The sequence below is a fragment of the Musca vetustissima genome, unplaced genomic scaffold (genome assembly GCF_032173495.1).
Source record: "Musca vetustissima isolate MV318-11 ecotype Yass unplaced genomic scaffold, APGP_CSIRO_Mvet_v1 utg70624, whole genome shotgun sequence".
NCBI lineage: Eukaryota > Metazoa > Arthropoda > Insecta > Diptera > Muscidae > Musca > Musca vetustissima.
This window is the reverse complement of record NW_026880010.1, coordinates 6,539-25,688: the sequence shown is the minus strand read 5'-3', so window position 1 is coordinate 25,688 and position 19,150 is coordinate 6,539. Positions and strand designations below refer to the sequence as shown.

At 34.5% G+C, this 19,150-nt stretch overlaps 1 protein-coding gene across 1 annotated transcript; it reads left to right on the top strand.

The window, feature by feature from the left end:
- Nucleotides 1–3,665: 3,665 nt before the first annotated feature.
- On the top strand, nucleotides 3,666–7,966 carry LOC133325262 (uncharacterized). The gene is made up of 3 exons (XM_061534050.1): nucleotides 3,666–3,999; nucleotides 4,160–4,445; nucleotides 7,565–7,966. The coding sequence occupies exons 1-3, from the start codon at nucleotides 3,712–3,714 to the stop codon at nucleotides 7,876–7,878; spliced, it is 888 nt and encodes a 295-aa protein (XP_061390034.1). The 5' UTR covers nucleotides 3,666–3,711; the 3' UTR covers nucleotides 7,879–7,966.
- Nucleotides 7,967–19,150: the final 11,184 nt, after the last annotated feature.

Below are 19,150 nucleotides of genomic sequence, written 5' to 3'. Positions count from 1 at the left end.
GGTATCATATAGTCGGCCCCGTCCGACTTTACTACTTTCCTCACTGGTTTCGTATTGAACCTGTGACTATAAAATTGCAAATACCTTAATATATCAAATAAACTTAAACTTAAATCTAACTTTTCATATCTTCTAATATGTAGATTCCTTAAATCGGTCGGGACATTTATATGGGAACAATGTTACAACACTATGTGATAGTAGGTTGCCCATGCTCTTTAAAAATAATGTACAGACACTCAGGTTGGAAAAAGGGTTAAGAACTTCAAATATGTATGGCGCCTTTTTAATACCATAGACCAACTCTATGAAAAAATTTGGACCAAATAAAACATTACTACCACTTTGGTTGACACACTGGAATCAACTCCCCAAAATACCGAATATTTTGGGTACCGTTATATGGGAGCTACCTCAAAGAGTGGACCAATATAGATACATTTAGTACGATTCATTCTACCAAATAAAACAACCAAATACCAAATTACTGCCGATTAGATTTAAAAATTATATGAGGGATATTTGGAAGCTTGGGCGAATAAAAAAATTCAGCCAAATACCGAATATTAAGGGATATATATGGGAGCTATCCGAATACATGGTTCAATATTGATATTATTAATTAGGAAGATTTTCTGCTCAATAAGTATAGCTAATATAAAATTAGAAGCAATTATGTTGAATATTGGGGGTACTGTTATATGGAGGCTACCCTTAAAAGGGAACCAAATGTTAAATTTTCAATATCAACTATCATATAAGTAGAACGCCGAAAATTATACATCAACAATATTGCTAGGCAAGACATCGTTTGCCGGGCCCGCTAGTATATATATATATATAGCATTATACATTCATGCGTCTTTTTGTAATTTTTTCTATCATTTTAGTACTGAACATAATTAAATCTATTTATTACAATTTTAGACATGTTGCTTTTTGTTCTGATCCGCGGACCATTAAAAAAACAGCAAATTTTTCTTTTCTAAATAGTCAAATAATATATGAATATTCTTACAACTTGTATTTATTTTTAAATTAAAATAATGCGTATTAGTTATTCAAAAAAAAAAAAATAATAATAATAATAGCTGACCCGGCAAACGTTGTTTTGCCTTATCAATATTGCATCAATATAAGGTTATTATTATGTCAATAAAAAGTATTAACTGGTACCCCTATGCAGGCCCAAGCACATAACAGTTTATAATTTGGTAGAATATATTTCACCAAATGTTTTAATAGAAGATCATGTTTTGTTATTGCTCCAACGTTTTAACATTCCCTTATTTGTCCCTTCTTGAAGGATTCTTAATTATAATATGATTTTGTTCATGTCCAACTGTCATTTTGATTCTTATATTGGAAATTTTAGATTTGGTATAGAAATTTAGTGGTTTCCACTCAGTTATAGGTATATTTCATTTTTAAACAAATTGTTAAATAAGAGTTTGGCCAATGTTGACGCCGTATACCTTCTTTTAGTTGTAAATGCCTTTTTTATATCTTAACTCTAAATCGTGAAATTTTGTAATCGGATTAGTTACATCCTCACATATTTTAACCACTTGATTTTAATTTAACATTTGAATAAATTGTTGTTTAAGGCTACATAGGTCCATATCCATATTTCAAGTTGTCGGCCAAAAAAAGAAACATTGTCAAAAAATATGAAAATGAGATTTTCTCGATACAAAAATTGGGGGATTGTAAATATTACCTTATATATTTGTTTTGGCGGAATCTCACAATTAGATTACATATTTTCCCATTCTGACCACATACGATTTATAAGTCCTTTGAATCGTCAAAATCGGTGTAGACGTTCTTGAGTTACAAACGATGCAACTAACACAACGTTCAATTATTCCAATTTCGCGACTTTTTGATGTTTTTCTTCGTAAAAAAACTTCGTAAAAACTTTCCAATGCAATTACAAACAGCCGAAGGACAACGTGAGTGAAATCGGTACAGTCGATACACCATTTAAACATTTTTCACATCTTTAAAAATACATATAAGTTTGACACAAACAGTATGTAATGCGGAATTGCCTCCACGTATGATTCGCATTTAAATGTATTCTTCCCGAATATAAGAAAATGTTCAATAATACCTTCGTATTTTGTTGACGTATTTTTAATCGTATATAGCGAATTACTAACATCATTGAACTGTATTGAATACTTTGAAAGACGTTTTCGTTTTTACTAAAACATAAAAACATATGTCTATGTATTGGCAATTTTCTCAAAAATATTCCTGATGTTGTTTCCTATTAAAGACACGATCAAGATTCGGTCAGCGGTTCAGATATCACATGGGATATGTGTTGTATTTATAAGTTCAAAAAAATGTGTTCCACTGTTGTGCGCTTTTAAGCATCCTTATCCTAAAGTACTTGGAAAGTAGAAACAAAATATATATTTAATTGCCTTTAACTCGGTATTCCCTATAAGGTAAGAAACTTCCCTCATAATTGCCGGTATAGTTTCTAGTATAGGCTCCACATAATGGAACCGCTTAATCTTTACTTTACCATGTATAACTGTACTTACTGAGAAATTTTTCACAACCTATACATACCATGAAAATTTCTTCACATAATATAACTCTTGATTTTATGGAAAACGTGAACAAATAATGATAGCTATTAATCTTACTCTCTCTTTTCGATTTCTTATTATTAAATTTAACTCTAACGAAAATATATGTAAATTTATTTTCATATACAATAGTTTTCAAGGCAATGACAATCCAATTAATTGTAGAAAATCAACATATTTTGAGAATTTTCCATAATTGACAATTACTTAAAGATATACGCTGCCCATTTTCGCCCAAAATACGTCCAAAAAGAACTACGAAGAGATGAAACATAACGGTTCGATACCAAATGTGTGGAAATGCTAATATCTTTCAAAATATATTTTGCAACATTTTCGCGGATTTTTCTCAAAATGTTCTTTCATAAAAACCTTTCTACGTCAGTTACAGACTACTAACAGATACTTTAAGTCAAATCGGTCCAACCGTTTCTTTAAAATAATTTTTGCAAGATTTTGAATATAAGATGGCAGTAACTTGAAAGTAACCGTACATCACTCACTCATACATACATATACCCATAAGAGGAATAAACAAATAAAAGCCAACATGACGTATCATAGATTTAACCCATTTGTAAAATAGCTGATGGCACTGTTCAGAGTCATTCAAGCAGAAAATTGTATTGATTGCAACCAAGGGTAATGTGTTTTCAAAACATTCCTATTTTCTGAGCTGACCGACTGGCTTTAATTTTTTATTTCGTTTTTTTTTTTTTGTGCTTTTCATTCTTGAATAAAACGTGCATGCAGAACGTATATTTGTCATTGTAACTTTCTACGTGAATATGCCACGAGGCTGATACTTTGGTATGATGCTTTCGGTTTTCCATCTCACGTAATGAGCACTTAATCGTGTGGGGGTCTCTTATTATGTGTGTCCGGGAAATATTGCCTTCATTGGTCGTCGTTAATTGTCGTTTGATTGTAAATCAAACCTTATGTTTAAGTCAACAGTTTTGTTTTGCTAACACCAGGAACCAATGTACATATTTGTTCTCTTGATTACGCTTGCCGCCTACATTTATGTGTTTTTCGTGTTGTTGTCCTTCCAGAAAACCAGGAGCAATTTTATCTTTATTTAATCATATCTGTCGCTGCCGGCATGCTGCTTTGCCTGACACTTGTAATTGGCCGTTTGACCCTGCAGCGAAGGCGTTCGTGCCGCAAAAGTAGTCTTTCTAGCAGCACCAACAATGAAAAGAATCTCAGTGATAAAATGGGCAACAGCGGCGGCGGAGGAGGCGGTGGTGGCGATAACGCAAAATACCAGCACGAAACCACACGTGAGACGCAACTGAATAGCTCTTTCGGCGACGATATCTCCGACATAGATGCCGACATTGATTTAACCAGCCCGATGCCAGCACCCAACATCTCCAATAGAAATGAGGTAAGTACCATTTCTGATTATATGGCTCATTAGCATGTCTCACGGGCAATTCAGACTTCCACTCGAACGGGTGGGTTTGGAATGGCCTTACCAGTTATTAATCACATTGTTGTCCGTGCCTGTGCTCATTTACTTTTATTACCATTATTTACTCCTCAAGTCGTACATGACATATGCTCCCATCCCGAATTGTGCATACGCCTCTTTGGGTGACCACTCATCGACAAATTATGGAACGGCTACCACAATGCTGATGCCTTCGACATCTCAGCACAATAGCTTAATGATGCCCGGGGGACATGGCGGCAGCAGTGGCATTGGCAAGTCATCGGGTTGTCCAACAGTGCTAGGCAGCAGACAAACAACGCCTCCACCACCGTCTTCAGCAGCACTATACACCAGCATGGGTGTGTGTTCGCCATCCGTAAGTGGGACTATGGCAATGGGTAAGTACTTTGCTACAATAAATAAAAATGTACGCACACACTGTCACATATATGACAGTAAAGTACTTATTAATAACGAGTGACAACAACAGCATAAACTGATTAAATTAATTTATATTGTTGTATTACAAATTTGCATAAATCCAACGACGGTACAGTGGTCGGAATTGATTAAAGTATCAATAATGTCACATTTATTTATTTAATATTTCATAATTCCCTTAAGTATACTTGTATGTTATAAAATATGAAAAGTAAAATGTGATAGATGAATAGTTACTGAGGATATATTTTCAATTACATTCGGTATTGATTACAGCATGTCCGTTCATGTATTTTTGTAAGTAAGAGGTTGCATTTATTGTCCAATGGCAATAAATTGGCGAAAACTCGGATTAAATTTCGATATACCTTCCGTATCTAATTTTTTACGATTTTATGTAAATAAAATGACTAACATGCTACGACTGTCTTTAATAAATTTCAGTATAAAAAAACATGTGTCAAGTCCAAATTGGTTCAAATATATATTTGGACTCATTCCGTAATGATTTCGTCTTTCAATAAGATTAGTTTTGTAAAAGATTGAAGCCTTTTACGATTTTCCCTTTTATACATTTTTGAAATGTTTACCACTTTTTGAGTACGGGAACAGCACTATCTGTTTATAAATGCACGATATTTATAATAGCACACACATGCGTGTATGTATGTAATACATTCACAACACAAACATAAATGTTTGAATATATCAACAAGTGAATTTCATTAACAGTTGGCCATCGAAATGGTTAATGAAACGGATAATAAATGCGATGTTGCCATTGTAAGCAACTGAAGTGTTATGTAATTATAAACAAACCTTGTACATTTCACAAATAAGTGTGAAATTATATGTCGCATACACACAGTGGGGTTCTATAAGGAAATCATAGTATTGTAATTAATATGTGGCATACTTTAGTCAATGGCACTTTGTTTATTTATGACAATATATTGCGCGCGTTATTCGTTAGTATCAAATATTTTTCGATTTGATACTGAATTATTAGCAAACCTCCCGACAACTTTGATATTAAATTGTCGTTGGAGCTAACATAGGTCCACATTTTTGTATGACCACTGTTCATATAGGTAACTTTTCGGTGAACATCAAATATATTGTTCAGAACATTTTTAACGTTAATTGGAAAAATTATATTTTCTGCAATATTAATGTTTGGCAAGATGCACTAAGAATAATCATCTCCGGTAGAAAAATAGTAGTGAGGCATAGTTTGAGGTTTTGTAAAATGGGACCGCTGTTTTAGCGTTGGTTTGCACAGAACCTATATATTTTATTAATGTGGAAATTATGTAAAATGCGTAAATTATAATGTAATACTGACAATACCTATTCATAATTTCAATGACAATACTTTACAAAGTTTACAAATTTTTCTGCAAATATATGAAAATGAACATTAAAATTTTCAATAGATTGGGTTTTTTGGAAGAAGGGACTAATCCGTAAATGTCTGAAGGGATTATTAAGATTTAAAATTTGTATGATTTTTCCAGCGGCTGGCAAATTGACGTGTGTATTACATTGAATACTACTAAATTTGTAAATTTGAAAGTGGCTATATCGTCCAGAGTTATTGAGATTTTCATTTGAAATTTTTAAAGAGACATTCCTAAAATTTTTTAGGTTCGAATTAAATAGAAAACCAAAATTCAATCCCTCTATCAATCATGTGAACATTTTCATTGCTACAAAGTACGTACTGGAAGATAAAAAAATCTTCCGGAAATAAGAATTATTGATCTGGTCTATTCTTAAATCATAATATCGCTTCGCATGAGGATGTAAAAACAGAAATAATTTCCTGAATATAACGTTTTTTGAAAGTGAGATGTGAGGAAGTCATTATACCCTACACAACTATGTTGTCTGGGTATTATAGCTTTGTGCAATATTGGTCCTAGACCCACCTTTAAGTATACCGATCGTCATATCTCGACTAGCTGAGTCGATCTAGACATGTGTGTCCGTTCGACCGTCCGTCTGTCCATTATAATTTGTAAACACGATACAGGCCACAGTTGTGGACCAATCTTCACGAAATTTTGCATGTAGGATGGGTTCTGGTCAATGAAGACCCCTATTGTTATTATTTAGGGATGAAATGGACCAAAAACTTTATTTTTGTCGGTTTTTCTGGGCGCTCCAGAGGCTGCAATTATGGCCCAAACACCGTGAATTTTTGCAAGGAGAAGGGGATCGGGCAAAAGAATAAGCATACCTGTTTTGATAAAGTTCAAGCAATATTTAGCGGGTCAAGTGGACCTTAACTTTTGTGTGAAAAATGACAAAATTTGTATTCTGTAACGTATATATTTACCACTGAAGGACATAGACCCGAGAAGTTGATAGTATATCCAAGAGGAATGGTTGACCTTTAAATTGATACCAATTATATTGTCGTAGGTACTCGGATGCGGGAGTTACACTTAAATATTTACAGGTGCTTACGTATTCATATATTATTTAGTAACCTATTACCACACTGGAGGGCGGAAATATAGCGCTGATCGCCTTGAAAAGTTCCATGACGTCCCAGTTATGGTCAAGGACAACGCCTAAAATGTTAGGTGATGATCAGGTAATAATTTTTCGGATGAAGTGGGCCGAAAACTTAGCTAATTACGGACAATTAATTAGAGGGGCTGTACTGTATTAGTAACATTTGCTGACTTCTAGCCAGTCAAAAGTGTGCAAATATCGCGAAATTGCCTAATCTCAGAATATAGAACCACAGAAAGCTAAATTTCCATGGAAGTTCTGTAGGGTATCGTATGGACGGCCCCGTCCGACTATACTGCTCCGCTCACTGGTTCTAGATTTAGGTGTATAGAAAACATAGCTTAGCTCATACAATATACAATTTTATTAAAGAAGGAGTAGTTATTTCGGATGAGTATTTATGCGAACACTTTCACAAGAAAATTTGTGAATAATTTTGGATTTATTTGTTAAATTTGTTAAATATTAAATAAATACATTAATTTTTATACTCTGTGTTTTATCAAATTTTACATTTTTGTTAATTTCCTATGTTTTTGCTGCATTATTTCAGGTGCCCACGTATTACAACCACCAATTCTGAGCAATACTACAAATCAAAATATGACTGGACCATCATATTTAAGTGGTACTATCATGGTACCAGGACACCATCACTCACACACCGGAACCTTGCGCAGAGGCATGATACCAACTAGTATGGGCATGATGGGAGCGCCATCACCACCACTTGTTGGAAACAATCAAATGCCACCATCCATAGTGGGTGTACCGACCTCCTCCAGTGTTTATTATGATACCACTATTCCACGACATTTAAGTCGAGGAATGTCAGCCGATAACAATACCCAGTACTTTTATGGATGACATTCATTGAATCGCAAAGCATCTCTACCCATTGCAATTGCCGTTCGCCCATCGCAAATGAACATAAATATGATGCCCCTAACAGCCACCATGGCTGGTTCGCCATCTACAATACCTTGTCCGGGAAGAACTGCTCCACCAGCGAACGCTGCCACACCATCATCCCTTAAAGGAACAGCCATACCCGAAATTCCCTCGATCACAGTAACATCCTCAACATCAGCGACAAAGTCACAATTCAACCCCCTTACAGGTTCACCCGTACAACAGTCGGTGTCCTCTGATAGTCAACACACGGCATCAGCATCAACATCCGACACCCACAAAACTGCCCCGAATACAGATCGAAGCAATTGTTTCTAGACTGGAACAATCAACTCCCTTAGATAGCAATAGAAATGGGTTCTCCTGCAAAAGTATATCCCCCTAACTGTACATAATCTTTTCAAGAGGATGCTTTTGCGGGTCAGCCACGAAACAAAAAACAAAAGCAGTCGAAACGCAGCAATGTGAGACTTGTACGCAAACAAAGTTAGTGACTTTATACATATATAGGAATTAATGGTTTTACAAAGACATCAAACTTCCACAACAACAGAAAACAAAACAAGAGACCCAACCCATTACAAATCTAATTATACGAGTAGTTTTTACTATTACTATTAATTATATTGACAGCTATTACATTTATTATGAAAATTATTAGATTAGATCGTATTGTCAGGTTTTCCAGGCCATTTGTATCATAGAAAGTAGTAAGTAGGTATCCATCCATCCCGATGTTAGGATAAACCGGATAAATCACAATTGTAGATATTTCATTGAGACAGAAAGCCTCACCTACTGATTATTGCACTGGAATAAAGACTTTATCTCTGTTCCATTTTCCCTCATAATTAATATTGATGCCCATTACCATACTCTGTTATGCGAGTATCATCCACAATCATCCGCCTCACGTTTACCTCAGGAGCTGATAATAGAAAAATAAATACATTGTTATTTACTTTTCCATTCTCATTTCAGAATTCACAAATATTTTGCATGATAATTTTAAGTACACACTCATATACATACATACATATATTATATTTTATTTTTGCCTTTGCGTATGAAATGCGATAAAATTGTATTTAATTAATGACATGAACCCCTACAGAGGCTCTAGAATAATTAAGTCAAGTTAAAATTTATTCATAAGATTCTAGCCAAAATGGAAATGATGTGCGATATATGTAAGTTCACAAACAATGCTACTGGTCACACACACACACACTTGTACGCACACACCCACTTGCTCCTCCACCTATGCTATATGCACTGAAGCAAGGCTAGTGTGGGCTTACTTGCGTGCGTACGTGTGTGTATCCATGGTATTCAGGCCAAATGGTAGAAAGTAATTGCCAAAAATTATTATTAATATACATTTAGCCAAATAAATATTTGTTAATAATAGTAATAAAAAAAGCTATAACTAAGTTACCCACATTCACGAAACTTTCATTTCCGGCAGTTGTAAAGTTTGTTAAGTCCACATAAGCAATTTCAAATCTATGTGTCATATACATACATACATACATACATAATAAATAGTACGCAACACAACTATACATGCAGCTAATGCTTTCCAGGACGATACAGGAATGCATAGTGTCGTGCGAAAGGTCAACTTGGAATCAAATATCATTATATTTAAGGGGAATTCATTACAGTGGTGTACATAAAAACACTAAATTTAAAATATATATAAACAACTCAAGAACGGCTGTATCGATTTTGGCGATTCGTGCTAGGGTAATATTTTAAAAAATCGTTAAATTTCGCTAAAATTAAAAAAATAAAAAATGAAGTTTATTTGCTTTTCCACGAATTCGAGCTTTTGTTAATGCATCACTTCGTATTTGTTTTTTACATATTTTGAGCCGAAAATTATTAGCGTATCAAAATATTTGATTTTTTAATTGGATTGACATTGCATTATGGGCCAGATATCGCAATTTTGGTCATAATTAGAGTAGTGGGTCTATAAAACAAATATCACATATAAGATTTTCGGGGTCGTGATTAATAAAATTTAATAAAATCGTAATCAGATTAAATTTTATTAATCACGTTTTTGTTAAACACGTTTTGTCTATTTATGCATGTCCGTCTGTCCGTCCGTCCATGTATTTTTGTTAACAAAGTACAGGTCGCATTTGTGATCCGATTTGGATGAAATTTGGCACAGTTCACTTATTTGGCCCAAGGAAGAACCGTATTAAAATTGGGAAAAATCGGTTCAGATTTAGATATAGCTCCCATATATATTTTCGTCCGATTTTAGGTAAATAGTGCACCAAAGTCCCTATATATCCTTCGAATTGCACGAAATTGGGCATAGCGTACTGAATTAAGTCTAGAAAGATGTGTGTAAAATTTCATGAAAATCGGTTCTGATTTAGATATAGCTCCCATATATATTTTCGACCGATTTTAGGTAAATAGTGCACCAAAGTCCCTACATATCCTTCGATTTGCACGAAATTTGGCACAGCGTACTGAATTAAGTCTAGAAAGATGTGTTTTAAATTTCGTGAAAATCCATTCAGATTTAGATATAGCTCCCATATATATTTTGGTCCGATTTTATGCGACGTTTGTTTGGATTCCATCTGTTGGATATACCCAAAGTGGTGAAGGGTATCATATAGTCGGCCCCGTCCGACTTTACTATTTTCCTTACTGGATTTTAAGTTAATGTGTTTACTACAGGTTAAATTTTATAATCAGATTGCTAAGGCTCTGCAGAACTTAACGCCCAACAGCGATATGTTCTACGAAGCCTCAACAAGCTTATTAAAAACCAGTAAGGAAAGGTCAAAAGTCGGACGGGCCGACTCTATTATACCCTTCACCACTTTTGATACATACAAGATATACTAATATATACAATATCCTGTAGATAGAATAGACATATAATCTTTAGAAGCCATTGCAATGGAATGGGGCGAAACTAAATGTGTGATCGAAATAGATATTAAAAAACCCATGCACATACCATTCGGAAATCTATGAAAAATTGTATGTCAATCGGATTCTTTTGTGTACCATTTGTATGAGTCCGAGCAAAATAATGTATGTGGAGCTATATGTAAATCTGTATGCTGCAGCACAGAGCGCTGAGAGTTTGGGAGTTTGGTGCACTAATAAGTGAAATCAGAGAAATATATACATGGGAGCTATATCTAAGTCTCATCCGATTTCCACAAAACGTGACGAACTTCAACCTGTAGTAATTTCAGTACGTTGTGTAAAATTTTGTCTCAATCGGGAAAATATTGGGAGATTGGTGACCCATTTACTTAAAAACGGACTAAAATATATGTGGGAACTATGTCTAAATCTGAACCGATTCCAAACAAAACTTCGAATACATCAATAAGGATCTAATTCAGTATTCTGTGCAAAATTGTTTCTCAGTCTGACCAATATTGGGAGTTTGGTGCACCAATAAGGTAAAATCGGACCAAAATATATATGGGAGCTTTACCTAAATCTCAACCGATGTCAACAGAACTTCACGAATTTCAAAGTAATTTCAGTACGTTTTATCTCAATCGGACAAATACTGGGAGTTTGGTTCATCAATAAGGTAAAATTGGGCGAAAATATAAAGGGATACATATCTAAATCTGAACCGATTTTCTCCAATCCAATAGGGCCAAAAAAGTGACCCGTGCCAAATTTCATCCAAATCGGATCATAAATGCGACCTGTACTTTGCTCACAAAAATACATGGACGGACGGACAGACGGACATGCATAAGTCGACTCAGAAAGTGATTCTATGCATGTTCTCAAAATCAAGATAGATACATGGGTCTATCTCCATTCCTTTTGCCTGTTACAAATATATGCACAAAGATATAATACAATGTACCACAGAGTGGTGAAGGGTATAAAAATTAACAGCAGTAAACACAGATTTATTGACATAACAGTCGTTCTATTTTTAGTGTACTAAATGTGAGTTAATTAGATTAAAAATTCCCCAATATACCGAAAAAATAGATGTCAGATAATATTGGGCCTACGCCCGAAATTTAAGACAATGTTAACAAAATACTAAATTACAGGCAATTTGCTTTAAAAACGCACACAAAACTCCAAAAATACCGAAATTTGGGGAGTATTGTTATATGGGGGGTTTGTAGTAGCCCCCATATAAAATTACTCCCAAAAATTTAGACCAAAATTAACCATTTTTTTGTAGGAAGATTTGCAAAAGATAAACCTCCATCAAAAACCATTTATTATAACAGATTTCACGATGTTACAAAATCGTTTTAAATATGTGGATATAAAATTACAAATACCTCTACAAATCAACTCAGGATATGTGAAATGAAAACATCTAATAAAAATTAAAAAAATCCATTTTTTTTCGACAGAAGGCTGTACCGATAGATTTCTCGTAAAGTATCGATCAAACAATTTATGCTCGTTGAAAGAGTGAAATTTCGCAGTAAAAAAATATTTTATTGTTTTTTTGTTTGGTGCATTCAGTTGTGAGTTACAGGGTTTTAAAAATGGAGGTGCATTCATTGTGAGTTACAGGGTTTTAAAAATGGAGGTGATGGAAGATGCACTTCGCACAAGTAGGCGATGTCGATAAAATCGGAGAAATGATCGAAGTTGAACGGCATGTTAGCAGTCGTACCATCGCCCAGGAGCTAAAAATCGACCAAAAACTTGTTTAGAATCTTCGGGAGTTTGGTTGGGAAGATTTAATGCATCCACCATACAGCCCGGATTTGGCGCGAAGTGATTATCATCTTTTTCTTGCATTGCAAAATTCGTTTAATGATACAAAATTGATATCTAGGGAGGGTTGTGAAAATCGACAACTAGCATTTTTTTGCAAATAAAGAGCAGGACTTCTAGGATAGAGGCATTACGAAGTTACCTTTAAAATGGTAACAATTCATACCACGAAACGGTGCATATTGGGCCCAAATATTATTTCAAATCTTTGAAGCTAATATAAATGTTAAGCTTTTTTGAAACATTTGGAAATTCCCTCCAATTACCCAATTTGCTATGATATTACAAACAACCTCTTTTAGACAATCCGTTCCATTATATAACCATGATCTATTAAAGTAAGTCGACGTCCGTTAAATTCAGGTCAACAAAGGTGCTAATGTTTTTTTTTCATTTTTAACATAGCTCACGGCACCTAACTGAAACTTGAACTCCATACAGCAAGGAATTATATTAATTATGTGCCAAAACGTTTGCCAGGTCAGTTAGTTTAAAATATTTAAAATTAAATTCAATTTGACTGGAAAATGTCGGAAACTTGTAGTAATTTTTGCTGACGAAAACCCAATTACCTTTAGGCAATAATATCAACCATAGTCAATAACCCCAATGATAAAAGATTTTATGCAAAAGTAAAATTTTTAAATTTTACTGAATATAGTCTATTAGACACTGGTGCGAATATTTCATGCATTGGTTCTGATTTAGCCAATGAAGATTTTTCAAAATATCCAGACTTCGTGTCTGTGAAAACTGGCGTAAAGACAGCAGATGGCACCTTCCAAAGGACATTAGGGTCCTTGAAAACTGAAATACATTTTCGTGCTCATGTTCACCAACTTACTTTACTAATTGTTCCTTCTATAACACAGCGCTTAATTTTAGGTTTAGATTTTTGGAAGTCCTTCTCTTTGGCTCCAGAAATATTCGGCTATAAATTCGGTCGATGGTTATACAGACGAAAATACAAATTCCTTCAACTGTATCTCTGATACTGATTCAGAGAATGACCCTTTTTTATATCCTCTGACAGGTAGTCAGAAAAGTCAACTCAAAACTATTATAGATTTATTTCCAAATTTTGCCAAACAAGGTTTAGGTTGAACCTCATACCTTAAACATCATATCGATATCGGTGACGCGAAACCAGCAACGGTTCTATCCGGTATCTCCAGCGGTGGAAAATTTAATGTACCAAGATATAGACCGTATGCTCTCACTTGGTGTTATTGAACCCTCTAGTTCAGCATGGTCATCTCCGATGAGACTAGTAGTCAAACCCAACAAGGTTCGTCTATGTCTAGACGCCCGAAAACTAAATTTGGTAAATAAAAAGGACGCTTACCCGTTACCAAGTATCGAAGGTATATTTGCTAGGTTACCACCAGCTAACATAATCACAAAACTTGATTTAAAGGATGCCTACTGGCAAATTGGGTTGTCAGATGAGTCGAAGGCCCTTACAACTTTTACTGTACCAGGAAGACCCCTGTACCAGTTTGTTGTAATGCCTTTTGGCCTCTGCACAGCACCACAAACGATGTGTCGCCTAGTTGACATGATAATTCCACCTGATTTACGATATTGTATTTTTGGATATTTGGACGACATAGTTATTGTCTCGAAGACTTTAATAGTCACCTTTCTGTTTTAGTTCGGATCGCCCAAGAACTCAGAAAAGCCAATTTGACACTTAATGTTGAAAAGAGCCATTTTTGTGTCACGCAGACCAAGTATCTTGGCTATGTTATTGGAAACGGGGAAATACAAACAGACCCAGAAAAAGTCGATTTGATCGTAAACTGGCCAGTCCCTAAAAGTGTACGACAAGTAAGAGGATTTCTAGGACTTGCCGGCTGGTATAGACGGTTTATCGAAAACTTTTCGTCGATTACCTTCCCAATTTCCGAAACTCTCTCCAGCAAGCGGAAGTTTAAATGGACCCCTGAGGCTCAAAAATCTTTTGAAACCGTAAAAACATTATTGACTACAGCACCGATACTCTCAAATCCCGATTTCACAAAAAAGTTCTACTTGCATTGTGATGCCTCAAATTATGGCATAGGAACTGTGCTAGTGCAACTATATAAAGACGGAAATGAAAAGCCAATAGCTTTCATGTTCATGAAATTGAACACAGCGCAAAGGATTTATAGCGTGACTGAACGCGAGTGCCTAGCTGCCATAGAGGCTATCAAAAAATTTAGGTGTACCCTTGAGATACAGGATTTTGAAGTAGTGACTGATCACTCATCTCTGTTTTGGTTGATGAAACAACCCGATTTGACAGGTCGTTTGACTCGTTGGGTTTTCAAATTGCAGCCTTTTTAATTTTCAATAAGTCACAGAAAAGGCAAAGACCATATTGTAAACTGGTCCAGAAATAGATCTCAATTCTGATTGTTTTGACGACTTAGATTATCAAAAACTGAAACATAAAATAAGATGTAATGAATCAAAATATCCGGATATAAAAATTTTGGATAAGTTCGTTTACATCCGGACAGAACATTATACTGGTGATCCAGCCCAAGAAAATTCCGCCTGGAAACTTTGGATACCAGAAGGATTACGATCCTCACTTATAATACGATTTCATGACTTACCCGAAGTTGCTCACGGAGGCATGGGAAAAACTTTAGATTTAATCCGCCGAAACTTTTTCTGGCCAGGAATGATTACAGATATACGTGATTACGTTCGTAATTGTGAGACATGCAAAACAACTAAACACCCGAATGTTACCCTTAAACCAGAAATGGGTAAACCAGCCATAACACCAAACCTTTTCAAAGGCTATATGTTGACATTTTAGGTCCATACCCTCGATCCAAAAATGGATATGTAGGTATTTTCATTGTTCTCGACCATTTGACCAAATATCATTGGTTGTGTCCTTTAAAAAAATTCACCACCGTTCTAATTAAAGAATTTTTATTAAAACAGATTTTTCATGCTTTTGGAGTACCTGAGCAAATCATCAGTGATAATGGAAGTCAATTTAAATTAAATGACTTCAACTCATTTTTAACTAAATTTGGCATCCAACATATTTATACAGCGCTTTACTCGCCTCAAGCGAACGCGTCCGAACGCGTTAATCGCTCCATTATTGCCAGCATCAGAGCTTATTTAAAAAGTGACCAACGACTATGGGACGAACATTTGTCATATATAAGTTGCTCTAAAATGTTCACCTTATTTTGCCACATTCGGTTTTAATGTGGTCACACATGGAGACTCATATGCTCTTTTGAAAAATCTGGGGATGTTAAATGAACCACATACCTTTATTAATAGAGAGGATCAATTACATCTCATACGGAATGAACTAAAGAACAACATTACCAAGTCCTACAATACCAACCGAGACCAATATAATTTGAGAAGTCGACCAATATCTTATAATGAAGGACAGATCTACCGACGCAATTTCGCTCAAAGTAGTGCCGAAAAGCACTTTAATGCAAAACTTGCTCCAGTCTTCTTGCCATCCAAAATACGGAAAAAGTTTGAAATGTTTATTACAAATTGGAGGATTTGAATGGAAAATTTTAAGAACCTACCATGCAAAAGATTTGAAACCATAAGATACAAACGTATATTCCGGTTTATATCTGATAAGATCGATATTACTCGGTTTTGTAGTAATTTTTGTTGACGAAAACCCAATTACCTTTATGCAAACCAAAATGTTCGCTGGGAAGTTTTTTTATTATCCCTGTATTTTCTCTCATTTAATTTGTTTTCTTCTTCTTACTTTTTAACTCAATTCTGAGTGGTTTTGAAAGTGCGTAACCAGCCTTCCGCCGGAACTCGTATCAGCGATTTGCCAACCCACCCACAAGTCTCGAATTAGGTCAGAGGGATCACACCCGCTTACCAATCCCGAGGTTGTGAGTTCGAATCCCAGTAGGGTCGGGAGAAAAATTATATTTTTATTTTTTTCTTTGCAAATTTTTGGCGCGGAATGCAGGTACCGTTAGTTTTTGGAGACTTTGTGATCGGATAAAATCAATTAACAATGTAGTTGTGAGAAGTAACGCTCGATTTTTCTATATGAATTTTATTGTAATTTTCTCATTTATTGAAACCACTAGTGGTGAAAAAAATTCTGAATTATCATACGAGCTCACATCTTACTGATCAAAGAGATCCGAACTCCCCCACCCGGCTGCTTGCTAGTCTAATCAATGGTTCCCATTTGTCTTTGTTTGTGCTCAAAAATAACCACCTATCTTTCCATCATTGTATCCTTCCTTGTTCAATCGGAAATGGCGTAAGCTTTTCGAGGAATTCTTTTGAACCTTAAGCAAAAAAAAGCAAGATTGAAATTGAACTTTACATCATTCAAATTGTGCCTACATAAATTGCATTGAACATTACAAACTGTACAATTATCTTATCACTATTAAAGTATCCAAATATTCTTATATGGGAGTAAAGACAAACATGAATTCTTATGAAGAAATTTCGAAATGAGAAATTAGTCAATGCTGTTGGAATATGTGGCTGAAACCATTAACCATATCACACTGTGGAACAGAGAATTATGAATTTCGTTATAACAATTAGTGTATGTGCATATATTTTTGTAATCAATGTTCGGCTTGTATTCATTATTCACATTGCGATAAAATTTGGTAAGAACGACAACTAAATCTTTTAAATTGGTAAGACTCAGTCAAGATTTCCATATAGCACGCTTACATATTTTCGTCCGATTTCATGTAGATTTATTCTTTCGTCAAGTTTTGTTGTTATTTAGATACAAATTTAAAATCAAAACATTTTATGTTGAGTTTTGAGATTTTAATGTATTGAAAATCAATAATAGAATAATGGCTTGTTTACCAAAAGTCTGTTGTACTCTCCTTACTAAATAGATTAAATTTGTTGGCTTATTAAAGCAAACCTAAAAAACCGATTCCTACTGGTAGTTTCGTCAAAACGTGGACCTATATTGGACTTGTAAGCTAGGGTGTATTTTTCCCATCCGTTATTTTAAACGTTAATGGCCTCTTGTGAATTAGAACAAAGACAAATTTTAACACGTGTGTAGGTAATTATTCAAATATGTGTACTTTTGTGTGTGTTTGTGATTTTATTACCCTCATATTTAGAAAAATATTTTCAAAAAATATTCTATATTAACTAAGAGAATTTCAACGTTAGACGCACCCCTTTCGGGTACAAAAATTAATTAAATATTCCATTTCAGTCCGACCAGGACATATTAAAATGAAACCACTAAGTAGTAGAAGAATACGAGCCAATGAGCCACCCCATTAGTGTTCGTATGCCAAATAAACGATTGGCTAAATTTAAGCTTCAAGTGTGGTATGGGAATAACCACAAACCATTCGAAGAGTGTGCACTTCGCCTGTTCGAACTCATACATAAATGAAATCATAACAATAACAATATGAGGGACAGTGGCCGGAGCGGCAACAGCAGTCAGTGTTACAAATATTTTAATGATGATGATGATAACGATAACAACAACATCAGCAACAAGAACAGTAGTAAATGTTTTAAATTATTCATTTAATTAGAAAATTGCTAAGAAATGTAAGTGTGTATGTATAATTGTAGATCAAAAGCGTTGGCACAATTATACCAACACAGCCATACAGATTTACGCACATACACATATACATGTTATACACTGTTATGTTCATGGAACTTCAAATTAATTGTTCAATTAATTTTCTAACTAGAAAATAAATAATGAAAAATCCTTTGTACCGAATCACATCATTAAGTATGATGAACTATAGAACGAAATGGAAGGACGAAAATGGCATAGTTTTTGATATTGGTATTTAAAATAGTACAATAAATCGTTGGTATATGGTTCATTTTATACAATCAGTAAACATATTTTAATTTGTTGACCTTGGTATATATTGTGTAGAATTCATGTTTGGCGAATGAATGACTCCGAGATTCACATTAGTTTGCAGAAGTAGAAAAGGCGTTAATTTCAGCCGAGGAGAATTTTTTCCAATGTACAAATACATAAAAAAAAATAAAGGTAATCTTATACCAACAATTTGTTTCAAAACTGCTTTTCACCTTTCCAAAAAACTAACTTCCAACACATTTTAATGGAAATTGCTTCTAAAATACACAAACTATCAAAAAGTCGGTATCGTTGTATGAACTAATATTGTTGAGAAATTTCCTGAAATGTATAACAAAGTCGATTATTTCCAATAAGAATAATATTTAATATAACGAATGTGTTTCAAGAATATTTCCAACCCACTGAGAATTACAAAACCTTAATAGTTGAACTTTGTCTTTAATGGTATAACGTTACCCGGAACATATTCGGTATTTTGAAGCTTTTGGGCACGTTTTTCAACCTATTCAGCTGTAATAGGACATTTAGGGTTCTAAATTGGAATTAAATCTTTCTACTACAACTTTTACTTTTTTGGAGCCTTGATAAAACGCTACA

Coding starts and splice junctions, on each gene's coding strand:
- LOC133325262 (XM_061534050.1), top strand. CDS start 3,712: ATGCTGCTTTGCCTGACACTTGTAATTGGCCGTTTGACCCTGCAGCGA. Junction 4,000..4,159: donor ACATCTCCAATAGAAATGAG/GTAAGTACCATT, acceptor TTACTCCTCAAG/TCGTACATGACATATGCTCC. Junction 4,446..7,564: donor AAGTGGGACTATGGCAATGG/GTAAGTACTTTG, acceptor GCATTATTTCAG/GTGCCCACGTATTACAACCA.